This window comes from Xiphophorus couchianus, chromosome 20 (genome assembly GCF_001444195.1).
Source record: "Xiphophorus couchianus chromosome 20, X_couchianus-1.0, whole genome shotgun sequence".
NCBI classification, from domain to species: domain Eukaryota; kingdom Metazoa; phylum Chordata; class Actinopteri; order Cyprinodontiformes; family Poeciliidae; genus Xiphophorus; species Xiphophorus couchianus.
Genome location: NC_040247.1, coordinates 6,042,152 through 6,062,577, shown reverse-complemented (window position 1 = coordinate 6,062,577; position 20,426 = coordinate 6,042,152). Strand labels below are relative to the sequence as shown.

The following is a 20,426-nucleotide window of genomic DNA, read 5'->3' as shown; positions in this document are numbered from 1 at the left end:
GGAGTTTCTACCTGTCCATCGGCACACTGTGTAATGGATTGTGAATCAAAATCAAAGCGGAGCAGGTTGGAATGCTGACCTTATCCGTGGCAACATCTGTTTCCTCTCCTTTGCAGGAGACTACTCCATGCAGCAAAAAAGGCCAACCAGACGGGTCATTTTATCTGGGTGGGTTCAGACAGCTGGGGCTCAAAGAGCGCTCCGGTTGAGAACCAGGAGGAGGTGGCAGAGGGAGCAGTCACCATCTTGCCGAAGCGCCAGTCCATCAAAGGTAAAATGAGCACTGCGCAGGCATCATGTGTCCTTGTCTTTTTAAAACTATGTGCACGAGTTAGTGGAATATTCGCCTCATGTGAACCAAGGTTGTTTCTGTTTCTTTTAATGCTTGACATGTGCAGTATATAACAAAACATTATTTTTTTTACACATTTGTTAAAACTGTCATCATATCGCGACAGTATGTTATGAGACAAATAACCTGTGACAAAATCAATCTCCTCCCTAAGCTACTATTGTTTGAATGCACTGGTCCCAATTTATCCTAACAAAAAAACACAAAAATGAGTGAGGAGGAATGTCTTAACACCGTCAATAAACCACATTTCTTGCTGCTTAATGTACTAATGGCAGCAAAACAACTTATCATAGCAGGAAACAGTTTATCTGCTGTCAAGAGTGGCAACACTAACTAGCCTGAGCTAGTTAGTCTCGGTAGTAATTCTAGCAGAGGACAAGTTGGTACGCTGCAGCAGCACTTCACCAGGCAACAAAGGAGGAGCTGAAGGGGGAATGAGCAGTGCCACATGAAGAAGTGATTGACAGCACAAAGACCCATTTCCTGGCTCGCATTGGTTGTTTCTGGGAGCACTGGGAGAAGGCAGAGGAGATAAACTTTTTCACAGATTATCTGTCTCATACTATACATAGTAACAGTTTCAACAAATAAATATATATATATATATATATATATATATATATATATATATATATAATTTTATAAAAGTTACATACTGCAGCTTTAATGGAAAAATGTTTAACAAAAGTTGATTACAAGTAGTAAATAAATTTGAAATATGCATATATTCTGTATAATTAATTGTAAAACACACTCAGTTATATTACAAGTTATCACCTAGCCATTGCTCTGAGATTGTATCACCTGTACTGATTACATTGGCTGAACTTATGACAGCGTACCCATTGATGTTTTCAGGGTTTGATAGGTACTTTATTAGCCGCACACTGGAAAACAACAGAAGAAATATCTGGTTTGCTGAGTTCTGGGAGAACAACTTCAAATGCAAACTCAGCCGTCACGCCGTGAAGAAAGGGTCCGGCCTCAAAAAGTGCACAAGTAAGATCTTCTCTTGTTCAGAAAAAAGCTATCTCATGTGTGTTTGTTTAAACATTCACCCGACTCCAAAATATTCTGTCTACATCTGTGACACATTGGGCTCATCATGAAAGTGTTTTGGAAAGCATTGCCCACCTATAAAAAGTTGAAGTGCTATATATACTCAATTCAAACCCACAGTTCATCTGGCAGTTCGTTTTATTGCTGCTCTGTACTTTTGCTGACTCATGTTTGTTTACCCATATGGCCATAATGAGTGAAAGGCTTAGATGGGCTGCATGAAAAAGCCGGCTCTGTGCCAATCTTTTTACGGCTTTTTAGTACAATCTCACTGCGTGGAAAAGGAAAAGCATTGCATAATTTAGAACTCTATTTAGTGGGACAATATACAGTGATAGAAAAGCGTAACTTCCACTCTAAAGTATGCTGTGCAGACATTTACCAAAACTAAAAGAAAATATATACAACCTCATATAAATAACAACATATTCCATATTACAGATTTTCTGTTGTTTTTCAACAGAGTATACAGTTTTTCTATACAGCAGTCCAAACAGTTGCTAAGCACAGGCATCTGGCTAATTGAAAGTAATTTAAGCACTAATACAGAAGCAAATAAATTGATACTTTTCCATCGTTATGTATACTTATTTATAATATTAAATTTGCCTCAGGACGTGCCGTGGTGGCGTAGGGGATAAGGGATATTTGGAGGCCTTGAGTCCTCGAACTCGGCCGGTTCAACTCCCGAACCCGGCGACATTTGCTGCATGTTCCCTATTCTTCCCTCTTCCTGTCAGCCTACTTTCATATAAGGACACTAGAGCCCACAAAAAGACCCCCTGGAGGGGTAAAAAAAATAAAATTGCCTCAGAGTAGTTTACAAAACTCCACCTCCATAGATCATCTGCTGGAGGGAACTCTAGAATCTCTGAAAAAAAACAACAACTTTTATTTAGTTCTTTTTTTCACTCGTAATCTGAAAAGATGTGGGGTTTTTCTAATAAAGCTAAAGAATTGCTCATTAGTAATGTGAGTTGCAAAAATTAAGGATACTATCCAGACTTTTCTGTCTAATAAGACCAGTCAGTCTGGGCCATAGCTTGTCACTGAGATAATGTCATGCCATCGTCAATTTGTCATTTCCTTGTCTATATTTAGTGGTGATAAAATTAATCCTTTAAAAAAACTTCACTATAACCAATCACTCTCATTCCATGACACTGAATTCAGAATTCAGTTTTTTTATCTGAGCTTCCAATTTGGCACTTGAGTAAAGTGCTATTTTAAGACATTGTAGAAAATGAATGGTGGGTAGAGCAGTCTAACTATTTTAGGTTTTGAACAAGAGCTGATCAAAGGTAATCCAGATTCTTTGACTATAGCAAAGTAGACTTTCACCACCAAATTGCCAAATTGAAAGCTGCAATTCAGATGTTAAATTCAGTGTCATTCCTTCCACCTCACAGCGAAACTTTTCAAACTTCAAAGAGGTCATCCAGATAAACCGACAGAGCAGGCAAGTACTCTGAAGTAGGCAGCATACATCTATAGCTCAGGTTGGAGAATGTTGTCAAGACAACTATTAATCTGGCCATTGTACTGTAAAAAAATGGTAAAAACAAAGCTATTGCTGAGACAAAGCCATAGAAAGAACCATTACCAGTTTGTCTCAAGCCATAGGAGAGCCTGTGGGAGAAAGAGACAGGGTGAGACCAAATTTAGATTTTTTGACTTGCAAGCAAAATGTCATCATATCCCCTGAATACACCATCCTCACAGTAAAACATGGTAGTGACAATGGCATACTGTGGGAATGGTATATTCAGCAGGGACAGGCTATGTGATCTTTATTTATTTTAGATAGCTTTTTTATACAACAGTAATGGTGGAGGCAAAAAGAAGTTAAAATAGTTTTATAGATGACACATTTAATTTGTTGTGGATCTCATTATTTTCACTAAAATGGTCCATTTAGCAGGAGTTTCTGCAGTGTAGGTTAGCGTGTATATTAGTGCAGCATTAACGTTGCAATTATATATATATATAAATAAAGCATTTCTTTTTATTCTAGAAAAAGCTAGCCAACCTTCTTCAATTCTTACATAGTAGATTTTTTAGTCTGCATCAAACATTGGTAAAGGCATACCTTAGTGCTTCCAACTGGAGTAATGCCATTATTACACTCTTTTCCTGGGGTTGCATCTATTTCCTCATATTATGCCTGCAGCAATAGCAGAGCAGAGCACATAGTGCTGAGGGGAAAGGTGGAGGCCCACAGTGCAACAAAATCTGTAGAGAGGAAGTTATGATGCAAGAAAGCTTTGAACTGTGCATAGCATAAGAAAAAAAAAGAAAATTCTGATGTTACGCTGATGATTTTGAGTTCAAGCTTATTCATTTGGGAGTATGTACACGAACATTAATCCCACTATAAAGCATATGCACTGCATCGGATTTAGCCATAGGCTAATTTCCACCTGCAGTCCTCAAGGAGGGTAAAACACAAAACGCTTATAAAAATAGAGACAAAGTGAAATTTTAACAACATATCTTCATCCACCACCAACAACAAAAATGTCTATGGTTAAAATATAATATTTAAAAATAAAGAATTAAAGATGTGCTTGTACATACAATAAAAGTATTCATGAACCTTAATGTTTTCCCCCCTTTGGTTATGTTAAAGCAAAAAATGTCAATGTATTTTACAATTATTATTAATTATAATATATGCTTCTTTATTAATAATATAACAGCACACAAATATGTTCTTTATCTAAGGAATCCATACCACTTATCAATTAAGTGGTATGGATCCTTTCACAAAGCAATATAAACAGTGTTGGAGAAAGTAACATTATATTGTGTCCAAACAAATGCCTTTTTTAAACGCGAGGGGCGCACGTCCCTTTCACACATAATTATTGCAACTCCCATGCTCCACCCCATCAAGTTTTCTTCTAGGACTGCTCCATCCGTTTTCATATGAAATCTGATTGATTAACCGGTCCTTGTTAAAAAAAAAAAAAACATTGCCAGGGCATGATGCTGCCAATACAAAAACATTTCAGCTCTGGATTGTGTGATCAGGGTGATGTGCAACTTTATTTACCCCCAAAAGTATTATTTGTTTTCCATGAAAAAACCTAATTATTAGTTGTCCTGCGAAGTGCAGAACTAAAACTTATCATGATGACATGAGAAAAAATTGTCTGAAAAATTTTAGAATGTATTGGTAAAACCAAATATCTAAGCATTGTGTGGACCTGCTTAGAAAAAAACTAAACTCAACACGTTACTTGGTAAAAAGTTATTTCTCCTACTATGTTCTCACTCTCACATTGAATAATTAATGACTACAACATTGCTTTGATACTGGAAATGTTCTGCGATGGAAAATATTTATGAACACAGTTCTCCTGAGGAGTGTCACAATACAATTAAGATAACTCCTGCCTGAAGCATACATTAGACTATCATTCTCAGAGTTCTTCATCTCTAAAGTCATGCACAGTGGAGGAATTTCTGATTTGATCTGCTTGATAAAATCCAGGTTTCCATTTGAGATGGAGACTAAGCTTTAATTCTCTTATTGAACTGTGACAGAGTCTTTGATTTGTATCAATCATACCTATATGCAACCTGTTTGCTGACATTATTCAACACATCCTCATAAAATCTGCACAGGAATTAAAAGCACTAAAAACTAGCATTGAAAGGTTCAGGACATCTGGCCACTTAAAGGCTGAAAACTTTGCAATCATTCATTTAACATTAAACATGTTCATTTCAAAATATTCTTTTAAAAATGGGGGATTTTAGTGGCACTGCAAATGTTTTTGAGGGAGAGCACAATATGGACTGGAAAACACAAAACTAAGGCTGCCAGCTTTTCAGAGCAGCTTGGAATGAGAATTGCTCCCAAAGGAAAGAAAGCTGTGATTGTGGGTAGGAGACTGAGGTCCAAACGTATTTAGTCTCCCACTTAGAAACAACAAGGCTGCTTTAGATGTGTTAGAATAGCAATTCAGTCTTAAAAAGATTCAGCTCTGACGAAATAACAGTTGTGAGAAGACGACAATGAAAAATAAAATTATATCAAAGAACCTATGCTGGTTCTTTGATTTATTTAGTTTTATATTTATTTTTATGCACCCAGTAAAAGAATCCTCATCACCAATATTTTAGATCAGCTAAGAGAGTCATGAAAACGAAACACACCCAGAGAATAGCGGTACATGGATGATTTAGCGGAGACTATAACTAAATCTCATTGGAATTCTTTCAATTCATTTTCAACCCAAAACCAGTATTGTGAATGTTTCTTTGATTTAAGGGGCGGGTGATGGGGTATAGATTTCTACCCGTTAATAATGCAGATGTTTTTTAGGTCCACGTTATTAAAGTATGCACTTTGCATTAAACTGTACTCACAAAAATGTTTTCTTTGTTAATAAAAAACAGTATCATGTATAAGAAAATTGATAAATTCCTGCCTTTTACAAGGATAAAGAAATGTCTGCAGGCTTAATAATGGTTACATGACATGCAGCAAATGGGTATACTATGTATGCAAGAAATTGGGCAATAGCCGATGATGTAAAAGCTTCTCTAAGGAGTAACATATTTCATAGTGGAATGAGCCACTACCTAAGGGCAGAAGGATAGAGAAAGAAAGAAACATAGTTGCTGCGGTAACCTCTAACATTTTAAGAAAGACTATGTAATAAGTGGAGTACTGTATTGTTAAAATAATACTTGCAGGGTTCTAACCTAAATCACAATATAGAAAATAAATGTAAGGAAAAGATCAAACTATTACTGGAACTAAACCTACATAATTAGTGGTAAACATGAATATGTCTATGTTCAATCACTGAAAATAATATTTTATGTGTATTACAGTATATTAAAGGGAAAAAGAAAAATGCAAACCGTTTTTTACAATGATTAAATTAATCAAGTACAGTGTTAAAAAGTTGGTACCATAGCATACCAGCAACATGATATTTTACACTGTTGACATCTGCACCCAAAGATCCTGCTTGGAGCTGATTTAAAAGATTAATAAAATCTAAAATCAAATCTTACCTTAAAGTAAGGGGAAAGTAACGTGCAACACAAAAAATATTAAAAGTATAATTTGACAGTGTTGCATAACTACCATTGACCAGGAGGAACAGCACAATAAATCAATATCTTTAATGGACACAAAGTTGAACAATTACTGTCACCTTTCGACTGAAGGGCAGTTTTGTGGCTTGGAGTATTTGCATATTTAAGCTCTGTTTTAGAAGAGAATGCACTACTTTCAGAAAAACAAAAAGGAACTAAAACCCAACACCTTATTTCTGTAAGTTAAAGGAGCTAATCACTGAATAACCACAACACCTGGAGCCAGACTTGCAAATACACAATCTATAATCCTATACACAGTCATGGGTATTTCTAAATAAGACTGAGTCATGACAGTATTCATGCAGTGTGTCCTTATAGGAATTATAACATAGAAACTGAGATCAGTTTATCATCCCACAAAACAGCATGAAAAGGAATAAAACATAGGATAACTCTTTGATGTAGCTTTCCCAGATGTGTGCATTTGTGAAAATGTGCATTTTTTCTCATTTGTAATAACTTTCAAGTAAATGTATACAGAAGATCAGGAACTAATTTAATTTTAGATCAAAAATGTCAATCACACACTGTCCTGTCTTGCTTATATGAGTAGGAATAAATTAAACATTTGATTCTTTTTACAGTGCAAACCCAAACCTCCCAGGGACTGCGTACTATGTAAGAAAAATTAAATGACAAAACTAAACATCATAATATGTTTGCTTTACAGCAGTTTATTATCAGGGTTTTGCCAAAACACAACAGTCTGTATGATATTTGTTTCACTAAAATAAAAAAACGACACTCAGAGTGGTGAGTGTTACATGACACTAGTTAATGGAATCTGTGCTGTGAAAATGTACATTACTCTGACTCAGGTTAGCTGTTGCAGGGCCGCAGGTAATTTCCTCTTCAACTATTTCCTTTTTACTGTTTATGAGCAACAAACTTATACATTTTAAGGACATCCAAAAATAGTTTTCCCATTAAAACAATAGATTAGCACTCTCATATTGTGTCTAAAAATATGTTAACTAAAATTTGGATTCTATATTACGGAGCATGTGAAACATTTTCAGTCTTCTGATGGTTTGTTGTATTACAAGTTAAATATAACCAATAAAAGAGGAGCGAAGTATAAAATGTAGCCCCATAGGGATAACCTGTAAGAGACTAAATATTTAGGAGACAAACAATGCCCTGTGGTAAAAATATGTGAAGGGCCAGAAAATGAATACATTTTTTATTGCAGCAGGAAACCTCAACTGAAAAATGTAGGACAGTCCAGCATTTTATTCAGTGGATAAAAATTCCCACTTAGGGAAATAATAGCTTTTAATAAAATGACTGTTTCTGCTAACAAATTCTATTAAAATAAATATGGATGAAACATATTTTTTACACTCGGTTGTCAACTGAGAAGAATATCAGTCCAGCGTAAGAAAGTCTGCAAGCTCTAAAAAGTCTGCAGATCAGACTGTAATGAACTCTGTGTGTGGGGGCCTGCCTCTTTGTTAAAGGCTGTGGGATCCTTTTTATTCTGTATAGAATCATAAACTTTTAAAAGTAGCAACATATTTCTAATATAAATATGGCTTTTGTCAGAAGAATGGTCATTAGGTTGTCTTCAGAAAAATTCTAAATATCTGGAAAATCTCAAATTACATTGTTCAACAGACACTATCAGCTTCTCTCCATGTCCATTTCAGTTCTTGCACCTCAACCTTGGGGAAAACTTGTGAGATGAGCTAAAGAGAAAGAAATATAAAGGACTAAGGCACCGAAAGCCTTGTGAAACAATGTCCACTTTACAAAAAAACTGTTCAAAGGAGAGGTGCCAAAAGTTTAGCAATTCGAAAAAATTAAGTATTAATTGAACTTTGCCCCTACTGGATTATACTTTTGTTTTTCTCAACATTATTTGCTAATGTGGTAAAAAAAATATATCTTATTTTAAGGCTATTTGCACTTCTTTATTATTAAAAGTTCCATTAAGAGTGAAAAGGCCTGTAAATTATGCAAAGCAATAATTTAGGCGTTTCCACTTCATCAAGTTGTTTGGTGAGAAGGTTAAAGACTCTTTAGAAATGCCAAATGCTCACCCCACACAATACAGATCTTCTAATGCCGAGTTTCCCTATTTGCTTGATTTTGGGGCAATGAGAATGAGTCAGATTTCTTTTGTAGCATATGTGTTGTTTCTGCTGAGATGAAGAGCGCTGCAGTGTCCCTGAGGCAGCTGGGCAAGAGCCACATGCCCTATCCTGCAGAGTTATCTGTGTCCGGAGGAGGTAACTCTGCTTCTTAGCATGATCAATGTAGATGCGCATGACTCACTATGCAAAGAAGGGGAAAGCTGTTCCTTTCCCTACGTGAATAAGAGGTAAAACTGATATTGATTAATGCAGAGAGCAGAAATTAGGTGGAACTGAAACCAGTCAAACTGTGGACTCTGCTTTGCCGGTGCATTAATGATGTGGGAGAGCTGCAGAAAACAAAGCAACACAGACAAAGCGAACATGTGCTTTTCCATCCAACCATCTATTTTTTAAACCGCTTATCCTGAAGAGCCTTGCAGGGTGGCTGGAATGTTTCCCAGAATGCAGTGGGCAAGAGATAGGAAATATTTTGGAAAGCTTGTCGGATTTGTAACAGGAGGATTTTCTTTTGTATTGTAAAAATGAAATTCAGCACATAACATGGTTTATCTATTTAACAGAGATACTGAAATGTAAGTTTTTGCAGCAAATCAGGGTAGTAAAATGCACCTGGTGTTTTTTGCAAGCATGCTCTAATATTAACTTATGTAAATCATTAAATTATTAGTATGTTGCACCCAAGTCAGTGACATAGAGGCTATCACCCTGTGGTGTAATGGAAGCCTGGATTGCTTTCATAGCTGCTTTCAGGTCATCTGCCTCGTTGGATCTGGTATCTCTCATCTTCCTCTTGACAACAGCCCATAGATTTTCTATGGGGTTCAGGTCAGGGAAGTTTGCTGGCCAATCAGGAACAGCAATGTCATTGAACCAGGTTTCAGTATCTTTGGCAGTGTGGGCAGATGCCAAGTCCTGCTGAAAAATAAAAACAGCATCTTCAAACAGCTTGTCAGCAGAAGGAAGCATGAAGTGCTCTAGAATTTCCTGCCAGATGGCTGTGTTGATTGTAGACGTCAGAAAACACAGTGGACCAACACCAGCAGATGATGTGACACCCAAAACCATCAGACTGTACAAACTTTACACTGGACTTCTAGCAACATGGATTCTGTTCTTCTCCAGTCTTTCTTCACATACTGGGATCTTAATTTCCAAATGAAATGCAGAATATACTTTCATTTGAATCTGGATCTGGATCATTGCACAGCGGTTCTGAGACCCACAGAAGAACACAAGATTCAAGTATAACATACCAGTAACTTAAGGCATCTGTCAGTTTAAAGTGATGAACAGCACAAGAGGAGGAGAAGAGAGTCCAACGTTGCATAAAGTAGAAAGTGTGGTCTCCGAGTTCAGTTTGTGTGTATGCGTATTACTGAATGACTCCTGTGAAAGCCAGGGGCCTGTTGTTGAGGGGGAAACAGAGAGATGAGCAAAGGAGTAAGAGCCCAAAGTTCAAATGTGTAGGGCAGTAGGACAAGATGGGAAGGCATAACAGAGAGAGAGCTGAAATTTCTGACAGAGTTCTGGATAAAGCTTTTGCTAAGAATGCTGGTTCTGGCCCAGAGACTGTGGAGTCTTTTTCCAGATGGCAACAGACAGAAGACACCATGAGAAAGGATAGAAGGAATCCCCAAATTTCCTGTGTAGACAGAAAGGCAGACACTTGATAATAATAAACGTCACCAGTAATGGGCGTAGACCACAACAACATGGCGACAGGCATCATTACATAAACTCAGCCTATCCATGATGTTATGTGCTTCATAGTGAAATAGCTGATCAGACTGGATAGGATTTAGCTATTGATCCTTTTTTCAAAGTTCAGAAAACTTATTTTGTGTAGTCCGGCTTGTTTCCAAAGACTGCACAGTAGCCAGTAGGGCTAGCCAGTTTGTATGACTTAGCCGAGCCCTGTTGGATCCCTCCATGATCTCTGAGGAGTGGAGTAAGTTACAAGACTATGTCTTCATCATTGTTTTAAATTAAGAATTAATACAAAGAATATTTTACAGGATTTTGTCTCATTATATTCATACACATGTACTGGCTTCTGAAAATATTGGTAATTGACTTAAGTGATATCCTGTTTTAAAAAAGAAAATGAAATTCCAATCAAATGATACTCTCTTCCCAGATTGATATTGTTCAGTAGATGCTTTTTTAAAAGATGTATTTGTGTTAACCCACACCAATCTATATAATTAGTCTAACAAGTTTACACTAATGATCAGTTAATAAGGTGAAACCAATAACTGGCAGGCAGCTTCTTCTTACCCACTTAATTAGAATCAAAGGTGTCTCTATGTTTTCAAACTGTGCTTCTGCATTTGGAATTAGTTTTTTCATCATTCAAATAAAAAGGGGCAATAACTGTCACATGTTGCTACTATGACTCTGTCTTCACTTAATTTTAAGAACTGGCATAAGCATAAAAACGTGCTAAATGTGCTAAATAGTAAAATCTTCAAATTAAAGAGGCTGTAGGTTTTTGTTGTCTTGCTCTGGGTAAAAATTATACCATAAAAATCAGGGGGAGATATGTTGGTTTAAAAAAATAAAATAAAAATAATAATTTAAATGGAATGGAAATGGAACAAAAATGTGATTATAAACAAGACATGTATGACATTTGAAATACTGTTTGACAACCCTCCACTTATTATACTAAAAGGCCGTCCTAAAAAGTGCATACAACTCTTTCATGTGTAAAAACAAAGGGAAAGTTGGTATCTGATTCAAAACTATCACCATGACGATTCAGTAAGTCAGACCTTTTTTATCAGCTAATTCAGAGGGATCAAGCCGTATGCTAAATTCAGCTCCTCAGACAAATAGCAAGCTGTAACTCAGGGACAATTTTAGCTAGCATGAACTCTTGGACATTATGTACTGAGAATGATTTCAGCATTTTAATACCAAAAAGGTTGCAGGTTAAAATCTGAAGACATACCGCCCAACCAAATTCTTTGATTCCACTTACAGAAAATATTTTTGCTTATTCCCCAATTTGTTCAAATGTATCTATTCAGGAATACATAAAAGAAAGATTTAAATACTATATGTCCAATATAAATAATACATATAATATTATTTAGTTCTGGAAGGACCCAATGTTTACCAGCAGTAAAGTTTGCATCCCAAAAAACATCTTTTAACATAAAGTGACCAAATGATGACCAGCAACTCAGCACAGAAAAACTTTCTAATCTGTTTGAACATTCATGAACAAAAATAATGAACGTATGAAAATGCTATTTAGCTAAGGAAAAATACTGAAATCAGACCACCATGGAGGATAGCTTGTAGTTTCATACAACTGTCTTAGCAACTGGAAGCTCTAAAATAAATTAATTACATAGTTTTTTTATGATTTAGTGTAATCAAATGTATATGCCAATACACCAAAGCAAAAAAGTATATATATGTTTTTTTAGCTTTTCAAATATAAACATCAGTAACTTAAATCTTCCTGAAAACATGTGATTTACCATTAAAGTAATATTTGTATTTCCATTGAGACTTTTCATCGAAGTGAGGCTTAAGCTGCTCAGCAATACAAATGATTTATATACTGTAGATAGATAGATCTTATTTTTCACACCATATATAAATTTCCACATAGAAGATTCAAAGGAAAAATATAGGATTTTAAAAAGGTACATGTGGGACATGTAGCAGTAGTGTCAGATTTATTAGAGAGGATACACAACTGTCTTGGCAGGGAAAGACTAGCTTGCCTCTGGCTCATCACAAGCTGAATAAAAAGGTCAAAAGTCTTTAGCCCACACTCTCTGTCACATGAAGTCTCGTGTGACTTCTCAGTGGAGAACACCCACACTTTGCCTGCGTTTTATGTAATCTAAAAGGGTTTCTCTGAAATGCCAGCCGGGGAAATGTGTGTAAGAGAGCCAAAATGCTGATGAGAGGGAGCTAAAGAGAGAAACAGGGGGGGAAAAAAAGGAAAATGGTCTTATGGAAAATACACAACAGAAAGTTAGTGTGGGTGGCCTGCCAAGCCTCCAAGGGAAATATCACTCTCACACCCACTGTAGCTCACAGGATTCCCCATGGCATCAGTGTGGCGGCCAAAACTGTGGCAATCTCTGTCCAATCAGGGGCCTGTGGCTCCTAATTACCGAGTCGTAACCTCCAACAATAATTCATGCATTTCAAAAGCTCATGAGATAATAGGGGACATTAAACCCCCTCTGGTGTGAAGCGAGGAGCTGGAGACACCGGGAATGAAAGACAGCTGACAGAAAGCAACCTTCTCAGATTCAGGGTCCAGGACTCTCTCAGATTAAAGTGGCCAATGAAAATCGCCTGAACAATAGGAAAGGGTCTGTTGAATGATAATAACAAATCTGCTACGAAATGCTTTGTTACGGAATGATATTATTTACACCATGAGCCAGTCTCTCTTTACGATTACTACTGAATGGAGAAGAATTCTTCAAAATAAACCAAAATGTTGTTTTTAAACATATAAAGTGTAACATTTTTCTGAGATTGTCTGAGGGATACATTTGTACATTCACAAAACTCACTTTCCTCTAACTCTTCCAATCTATGGGCAGCCTCTTTCAAATCAGACTGCTGTGCTGTGTTAATGCCTGCTTTGCAAACTTCAGAAAGCAGCTCTGAAAGCCTGCCTTTCTCAGGCTCAGCACACAGAGCTTGGATCTTGATGTTGACCATTAGGAGAGAAGCTGCCCGCCAGGCTCCACCTCCCCTCCTGTATAAATATATATTAATTTATGTTACACTGTATAATCAAATACAGTGCAAGAGTTCTTATTTTCTAATTGTTGGATGCAATATCTGTCAAATGAATTCATTTATCAAGCAATTTATGTTTATTAATAATTACATCAGAAAATAGATATAAGCTTTTATTACATAATTTTCTATATAATATAAGCTTCTTCTTTGATATGTTAACATTTTATCAAGGTACTTTGTTATTTTAAATTGTGTCATATTTAACACACTCAGATAGGAAACTATTTTAATCACTGTTGGTTTCACTTAACAGTTTTTGTAAATATTCCAATGACAATTCAGTTGCACAGCATTAAACAGTTGGTCTTTTTTGCCGAACATTACAATCATAATTGCAGGAATTTTAGCAGCATATCCCTTGTTAGAGTCTTATTAACTTGCAAAGCCTAATTGGATTCCATTTAGCAGTTTTATGCTGCTCTATCATTAGCTCATCCACAGTAATTAGTCTATTGTTAATCTGAATTGAACACACCTGATTTATTATTATTTTTTGTTTGTTTATAATCTCTTATGCACAGCAGAGTTACAATGTGAATGCTTCATGATTTGAGGCTTAGGGAGAGAAAGGGTGAGTTAGGATTGACATATTGTGTCTTCTTCACCAGCATTACCTTCTTCCAGCAATTAACAATCACAAAAGCTATGGAACAACTTGGCCAAAACATTAATCAACTCTTATCACCAGTTATTACATTGAGACTATAAGGGGATTATCCCTGTCCTAAGGATGCATGGCTCCATTTCTACTTTTAGTCTGTGCTTAATTGGAACCTGCCAGGTCAGAATTCACTCAAATTTGAACTAACATGAGGTTATTTAACCTGCTGACGCCACATGACATGATGTTAATAGTTAATGGCAAAAGAATGTCAGCCCAATATTCAATGGTTACAGAGAAGCTAAGAGGGAATTAGTTTTAGTTTTTTTTTTAATTGATGAGATTTCCCAGAAGAGGAAAAACTTTCCCTCCAGATATTAAAATTGATTTGCTCCTCTGCAGTGATCCCAATGTTTACCTTCTAGCTAATTGCAAGAGGCAGAACCCATTCAGTGGTGAAAGAATAGGACTCACAGAGGAGAAATACATTTTCTTCTACGTCTTTTGGATTATAGCCACATCCTTCATACAGGTGGTTCATTCCAAATAGCTTGCCCAGATTAGTCCAACTTGAGCTGCTCTACAATGAGTTAAAAGAGAAGTTTTACCAAATGTTGGCACACTTGAAGAGCATCGTTAAGTTGCTGAGTAAACAAGTCTCAAGATGAACATTTTCCTTCCTATTATTGCACAAAATTTGCATCTTGAAACAGGGTTCATTTCAGATTTCATGAGGTCTCTTTTTTTTCTTTTGTAACTGTGTATTTCAATTCTAATTTTAAAATTTTATGTTTTATGTCATTTTAATTTTGACAGAGAGAGAGAGAGTGAGAGATAGACTTATGCATATATGTAAAACTGGATGTATACTTTTGGCTCTAGGAGACAGGAGAAAATCCACTATATGTTTAAATATGATCAAAATTGTATTTTGTGCTGTCAGTCCTCCCTAGGAAAACAACACCAAGATGAAAAATACTTCAAATAAGTAATTGAAAACAAATCCAACATGAATCAAACATGACTGTAGATACTGGAATAAATGGTTTGAATTTGCAAATGTCCTTGTGTCTTACAGATCAGGAGCGAATAGGAAAGGACTCGGATTTTGAGCAAGAAGGAAAGGTTCAGTTTGTTATAGACGCTGTATATTCGATGGCTCATGGCTTGCACAACATGCACAAAGAACTCTGCCCTGGGAAGGTGGGTCTCTGCACAAAAATGGATCCCATTAATGGTACCCATCTCCTCAAGCATATTCGTCGGCTAAACTTCTCAGGTCAGTTCCTTCAAACAAAAATGTCTTTCTCTGCTCAACGACAACAATGAAAAAGAAAAAATCTTTTTTTCATTTTGTTCTATGACCAATTCTAACATGTAAACAATATTTGCTGAAACGCTTTTTCATATCTTAATTCTGCATTTTCAAAGCCAAACTCATAAACATGTTTATTTTATATATTGGCACATATTGGCAAACAATCACATACCTATAAATAGTCACCTAAAATACTTTTTTCATTTAACGTGAAAGCGGTAAATGAGTGAAACCAATACATATTTCATAAAATTTAGGTAAAACATATTGCAACATTGCAAGCTGAAACAAGAAAACTACTGAAGGTTTTCAAAATTGCTTGGAGTACAATTTTGCAGTTACAAATAACTGAAGCAGCAGTGCTATAGAGCCAAATATTTGTATAATTCCTGTCTGTGATCTCCAACCTATTGATTCACACAAATTAATATCCTGCTTGCTCAAAAACTTCCTTGATTTGAAACAAGTAGGTGAAATTATCTCAAGATGATCATGATTGTCTGATTAGAGATCCTTGGAAAAGCAGCAAAACCTAAGAAACGCAAACCCAGAGAAAGCAAGCTGTTATTTACTATGCTGATGGAAACCAGGTTAAGTCACCATGTGCCTTGCAACCTGTTTTTTCTGAACTTTCTCCAGCGAGTAATAACAATTTTAGTGCTTTTTCTGGTTTCTTCACAGTTTTTTTTTCTCTCATTTTCAGACTTCCTTTGATAAAGCTGTTCAGATTCTCTACACACTGCCACTATGACTGTCAAATATGTGTCATGATGTAAAGCAAAGTACCACTGCATCAAGAATTTCAGGGCTGTCTATTAGAGTTTTCATATTAATTAGTCAGAACCTCTTGGTGTAAAAGCTGCCACTGTCTCAAATGTAAACATTTAAAATGATCTAAGAAAACAAGTTAGTGTATTATCACACTTCCTAGAAAACACAGCGCAGGAGTTAGTGTAATGTGAACCAGCTGGTGCATTTATGACCTTATTGGATTTTCTTCTTGAGTCGATGACTGTTTACATGAAAAAAAAAAAATCCTCAAAGTCTCTGGCAAGTGTTACCACATTGAGTTAAGTACTATTTTAATATCAATAATATATTCTGCCTAAATTTAAGCACTTACATTTAGAACACAATCACAATCCCAGAGTAGACCTAGTTTTTACACATTTTGGTCAATATCATTGTGTTTCCATAAATACTGTATGTTCTAATTTCAGATAAAAAAAAAGATGGTGTTTGTGATAACCCTACCGTATATACCCAAATAAAGCTAAGACCCGCTTCCGGATAGGAATTGCAACATACACATATTAAGCCAGGGAGGTCTTATTATGTTAACCTTGACATGATGAAAGTGTTAGATGAAATCGCTCTGTATAAAGAATTACCAGGAGTTACTCAGTCGGGCACCATGAAAGTCATGGCTGAATTTCATGATTATCCATTTTAAAATGTCACCCTTGATGCATTGTGAATGAAAAAGTCAACTAATTTGGATTAAGATTCAACCTCTGGCAAACATTTTATGTTTAGCTCCAAAGGCAATTGTTAAGATGCTTGATGGCTCAAAGAACTTTGTTTATAGCCCACTGGCCTCATATAGCTGGAAAGAAAAGTCTAACTTCTAGTATTAGATTCACAAACTGCAAACGTAAATTAAAATGAATTTTTGCAACCAAAGACTATCAAAAACTGGGTAAAATATAAATTCACTTAGTTGTAACTTCATAAAGCACTGTAGCTTGTCATTATGAAGGCTATTGGTGATGAAAAGAAAATCCATATTCAAAACCCTTTCATTTAATGGATAAAAGATGCCAGATTTTGAATGTTTTGCTTGACCTTATTCATAAAAATTCACAAGCAGATTTCCATCACAGGTTCTAGACTGTCCTGTTCTTGAGAGTAAAGTTTAGAAGTAATATAATTTATCATAGCTTCCTGAAAAACAAGGCCTTGAGTCTGTACATGGGAAGAAACCAGTTGAAAAAAAATCTATTATTTCAGCTGTTTGAAGTGCTTCATATAATCTACTTTATGGTGACATTGTTGGAAACGATATCCTTTCACAAGCACACAGTTTACTAACCTTCTCCTCCAGCAGACACAAGCACCAATGTACAACTCTACTGACTTCATTCCCTTTATTTTTTGGCCTAATTTCCCTCCCTTCCTGCAGCATTACATTATACCCACTTATCAGTCAAGTTCACTTTCATGACTGGCATGTTAATAATTGACTGCTTTCACACAAAACGCACTGATCCAGAGTTCCATTATGTAGACACTGTTTTATAATGCTACGGGACTCAAGACAATTAAAATTCCTTACAGAGACTTGAGTATGCACTGTTTATACAGATAAATTATTCATTTGAACTCCTGCTCTTCAAGCTAATTTGTCATTCTAATATCTACTTATTACAGAATGTCAGTTCAATGTTTAATTCACATTTGAGAGGTGAAGGGAAACATTTTCCTTCAAATAACTGAGTGAGTCATTGTGCTGTCTTTCACATTACAAAAGATCAGGCACACTTTATTATGGTAATAAATGCTTTCATATATCAGACATTTTCATGTAATTTTTCTTGTTTAAAATAATAATACTTGATGTCACCTGGACTCATCCAGCTGCTGCTGCTCAAGCATAACACAGGTTACTGCCAATTAGAGACATCTTCCAATGTGATCCTGTTTCACAAGCAGAAATTAATTTTGATTTTTAAGTTTTATTTTCAAGCCTGTTGAGCAATGATTTCACCACAGACCTAAATTGAATGAGTTATGAATTACTTGCATTATCACAAAGGAAATATCATACTAACACATGAAAATTGCAAAATAAATTCATTTTGTGAATGGTAAAGCATTTTATATTTGTCAATTAGTATGGTAATTGATGTATTTCTGAAATAATATTCAATATAGGTTGATTTCGTACCATCACATGTGACTTAGCTGTATGAGCTTGGTGAGAAAAAAATCACACAGAGTAAATAGTGTCCTTCAAAATAAACTATTGAGATCCCCTTAATGTCCCAGATGTACCAGCTGAGCAGCTCAGAGTCCCACAGCACAGAGCAGGAAAAAACTGGAGGTGGGATGTTGTTCACAACATGCCTCATTGTTGTATTAATGCCATACAACAGCTTCTGTGTTCTCCTGTTAGTCCTAGACAAGCATTTTGATAAGTAGGTGTTTAGATTAGTGGTGTATACTTGATTTTTATCTAAAGTACTCCTGTGAGATCTGCACGTTCAGATCGAATCACAAGAGTTCTGAAATATTTTGACACAAATAAAATAAATAAAAGAAACAGTAACTGAATGAAAAATTAAAATTTTTATTTTAGAACACAGGTGTTGCATGACATGTAGGTTCATTCAAAGCAGTTTGTACAATGTGGAGACCAGGAGGTGGTGTTGTGTTTCCTACAGGTTTTTTTTTTTTTTTTTAAGATGCCTGCAAGCAGTAACATGAAGCTCTTGTGCAGTAAGCACTTTTTGGTTGATTTTTGTTTCTACCAGGCAGACACTATTCACACACACTGTCCAGGAGGGTTGCTTTGAGGTTACACGACACTCCATATAATTGCATCAGCTCACAGCTGTATATCGATCTGGCGTGGATCCATAAACCAGCAAACTGCTGAGAGTAGATTTGCTACGTGTCACATTTTCAAAGATGATATTTATCTTTGTGTTGTGTAAATTATGTGTTACACTTCAGGAAACAAATTGTTGTTCTGCCTTTTTTTCTCTCAAATCAGCAATCGAAAAAAATGCTTACAAAAGTAGGTCAGTTATTTTCCTTTTGTTGTGATGAATAATTTACAAGCAATGAGAGTGATGTATTGTTATGTTTTATGTCACAGTTTTTCGCTGACATCTGCAAAAAGATTTGTTTGAACTGCATCTATTGAAACTACACAAACAGCTGGTTGGATGAAGAAACAAATGGATATTATTCACATAATATCTGCCAGGATCAAGCTGGCTCATACTGAAACCCTTAAGAAAAAAGCAAAAATCATATTTTTTTTTCAACTGTGATTGTACAGCATTGTCACATACTGTATGTGCCTGCAATTGTGGAGACATTTTCTGTCCTGAGCTGCAGCTTTTCTTTGGAGCAACCTAAGCCATGGCCACAAAAACAACAGAACAACCACATTTAGACCATCCTTCCCTCAGTGAATGTCTGGTAGTTGTTCAAATTTTATTGGGCCACAGCTGAATGAACCTTTCTGTCAGCGTTTATGTCTCTGGCAATCACATCATAGAAAGGGTGGTGTTCCTTCCATCACACACCAAAAAATCAGTACCTTATCCACTTTTGTTCTCACTGAGGACGTACGTCACAGTGTCTGCAATAAAAGAAATCTTTTAGAGCTCCTTCTTTTACACGTCCCTCACTCTCTAAAATATTTTGGTGTTAGCTGTTGTGTAGCTAAAGGGATTGTTCCAGCTGACATGTTTGTGATAATTCAACAGAGTCTGTATATGAGTGTGTTAGTCAGTCATGAGTTTGACACATGCATTTATTTTGGTTCTAGATATAGACAAAGTCATGGAATATTCAGATCTTTATTTTCTCTACATTACAGATTTCTATGTATTTTATTGGTATATTTATGATAGACCTACACAGGTTTGCCTTATAATTTTGAAGCAGAAAAAATATATATGTTCACAAGGTGTTTTAAAATGTTTACAAGTAAAAATAAAAAAATTATAGCAAACACTTATTTTGCTATAAAGAAGTGTCATAAAAAACAGCTTTGCAAGATGATGCACTCATCCCCATATATTACAGGGGGAATGGCGATTATGCACAGTATTAGTTTTCCTCCACATGCAGAATTTGCATATGAGCCAAAGAGTTCAATCTTGGACTCATCTGACCAGAATATTACGCCTCTCATGTTGGTTGTGTTGCCTACATTGCTTTTGGCAAACTACAAAAAGGACTTCCTTTGTCTTTCTTTCAACAATGGCTTTCTTTTTGTCTCTCTTAAAGGCAACATTTTTGACAACCAATAGTTCTCCTGTCGACAGATTCTCTCACTGGAGACATGAAACT

General features: G+C 35.9%; 1 protein-coding gene across 2 annotated transcripts in view; it reads left to right on the top strand.

Annotated features, from left to right (window-relative positions):
- Window positions 1-20,426, top strand: part of LOC114135499 (metabotropic glutamate receptor 4-like) — a 186,114-nt gene that overhangs the window by 135,592 nt on the left and 30,096 nt on the right. For both annotated transcript variants that reach the window (XM_028002835.1, XM_028002834.1), the window contains exons 5-7: window positions 117-271; window positions 1,214-1,354; window positions 15,099-15,299. In XM_028002835.1, coding sequence (XP_027858636.1) covers window positions 117-271; window positions 1,214-1,354; window positions 15,099-15,299 — 497 coding nt within the window. The remainder of the gene's footprint in view (window positions 1-116; window positions 272-1,213; window positions 1,355-15,098; window positions 15,300-20,426) is intronic.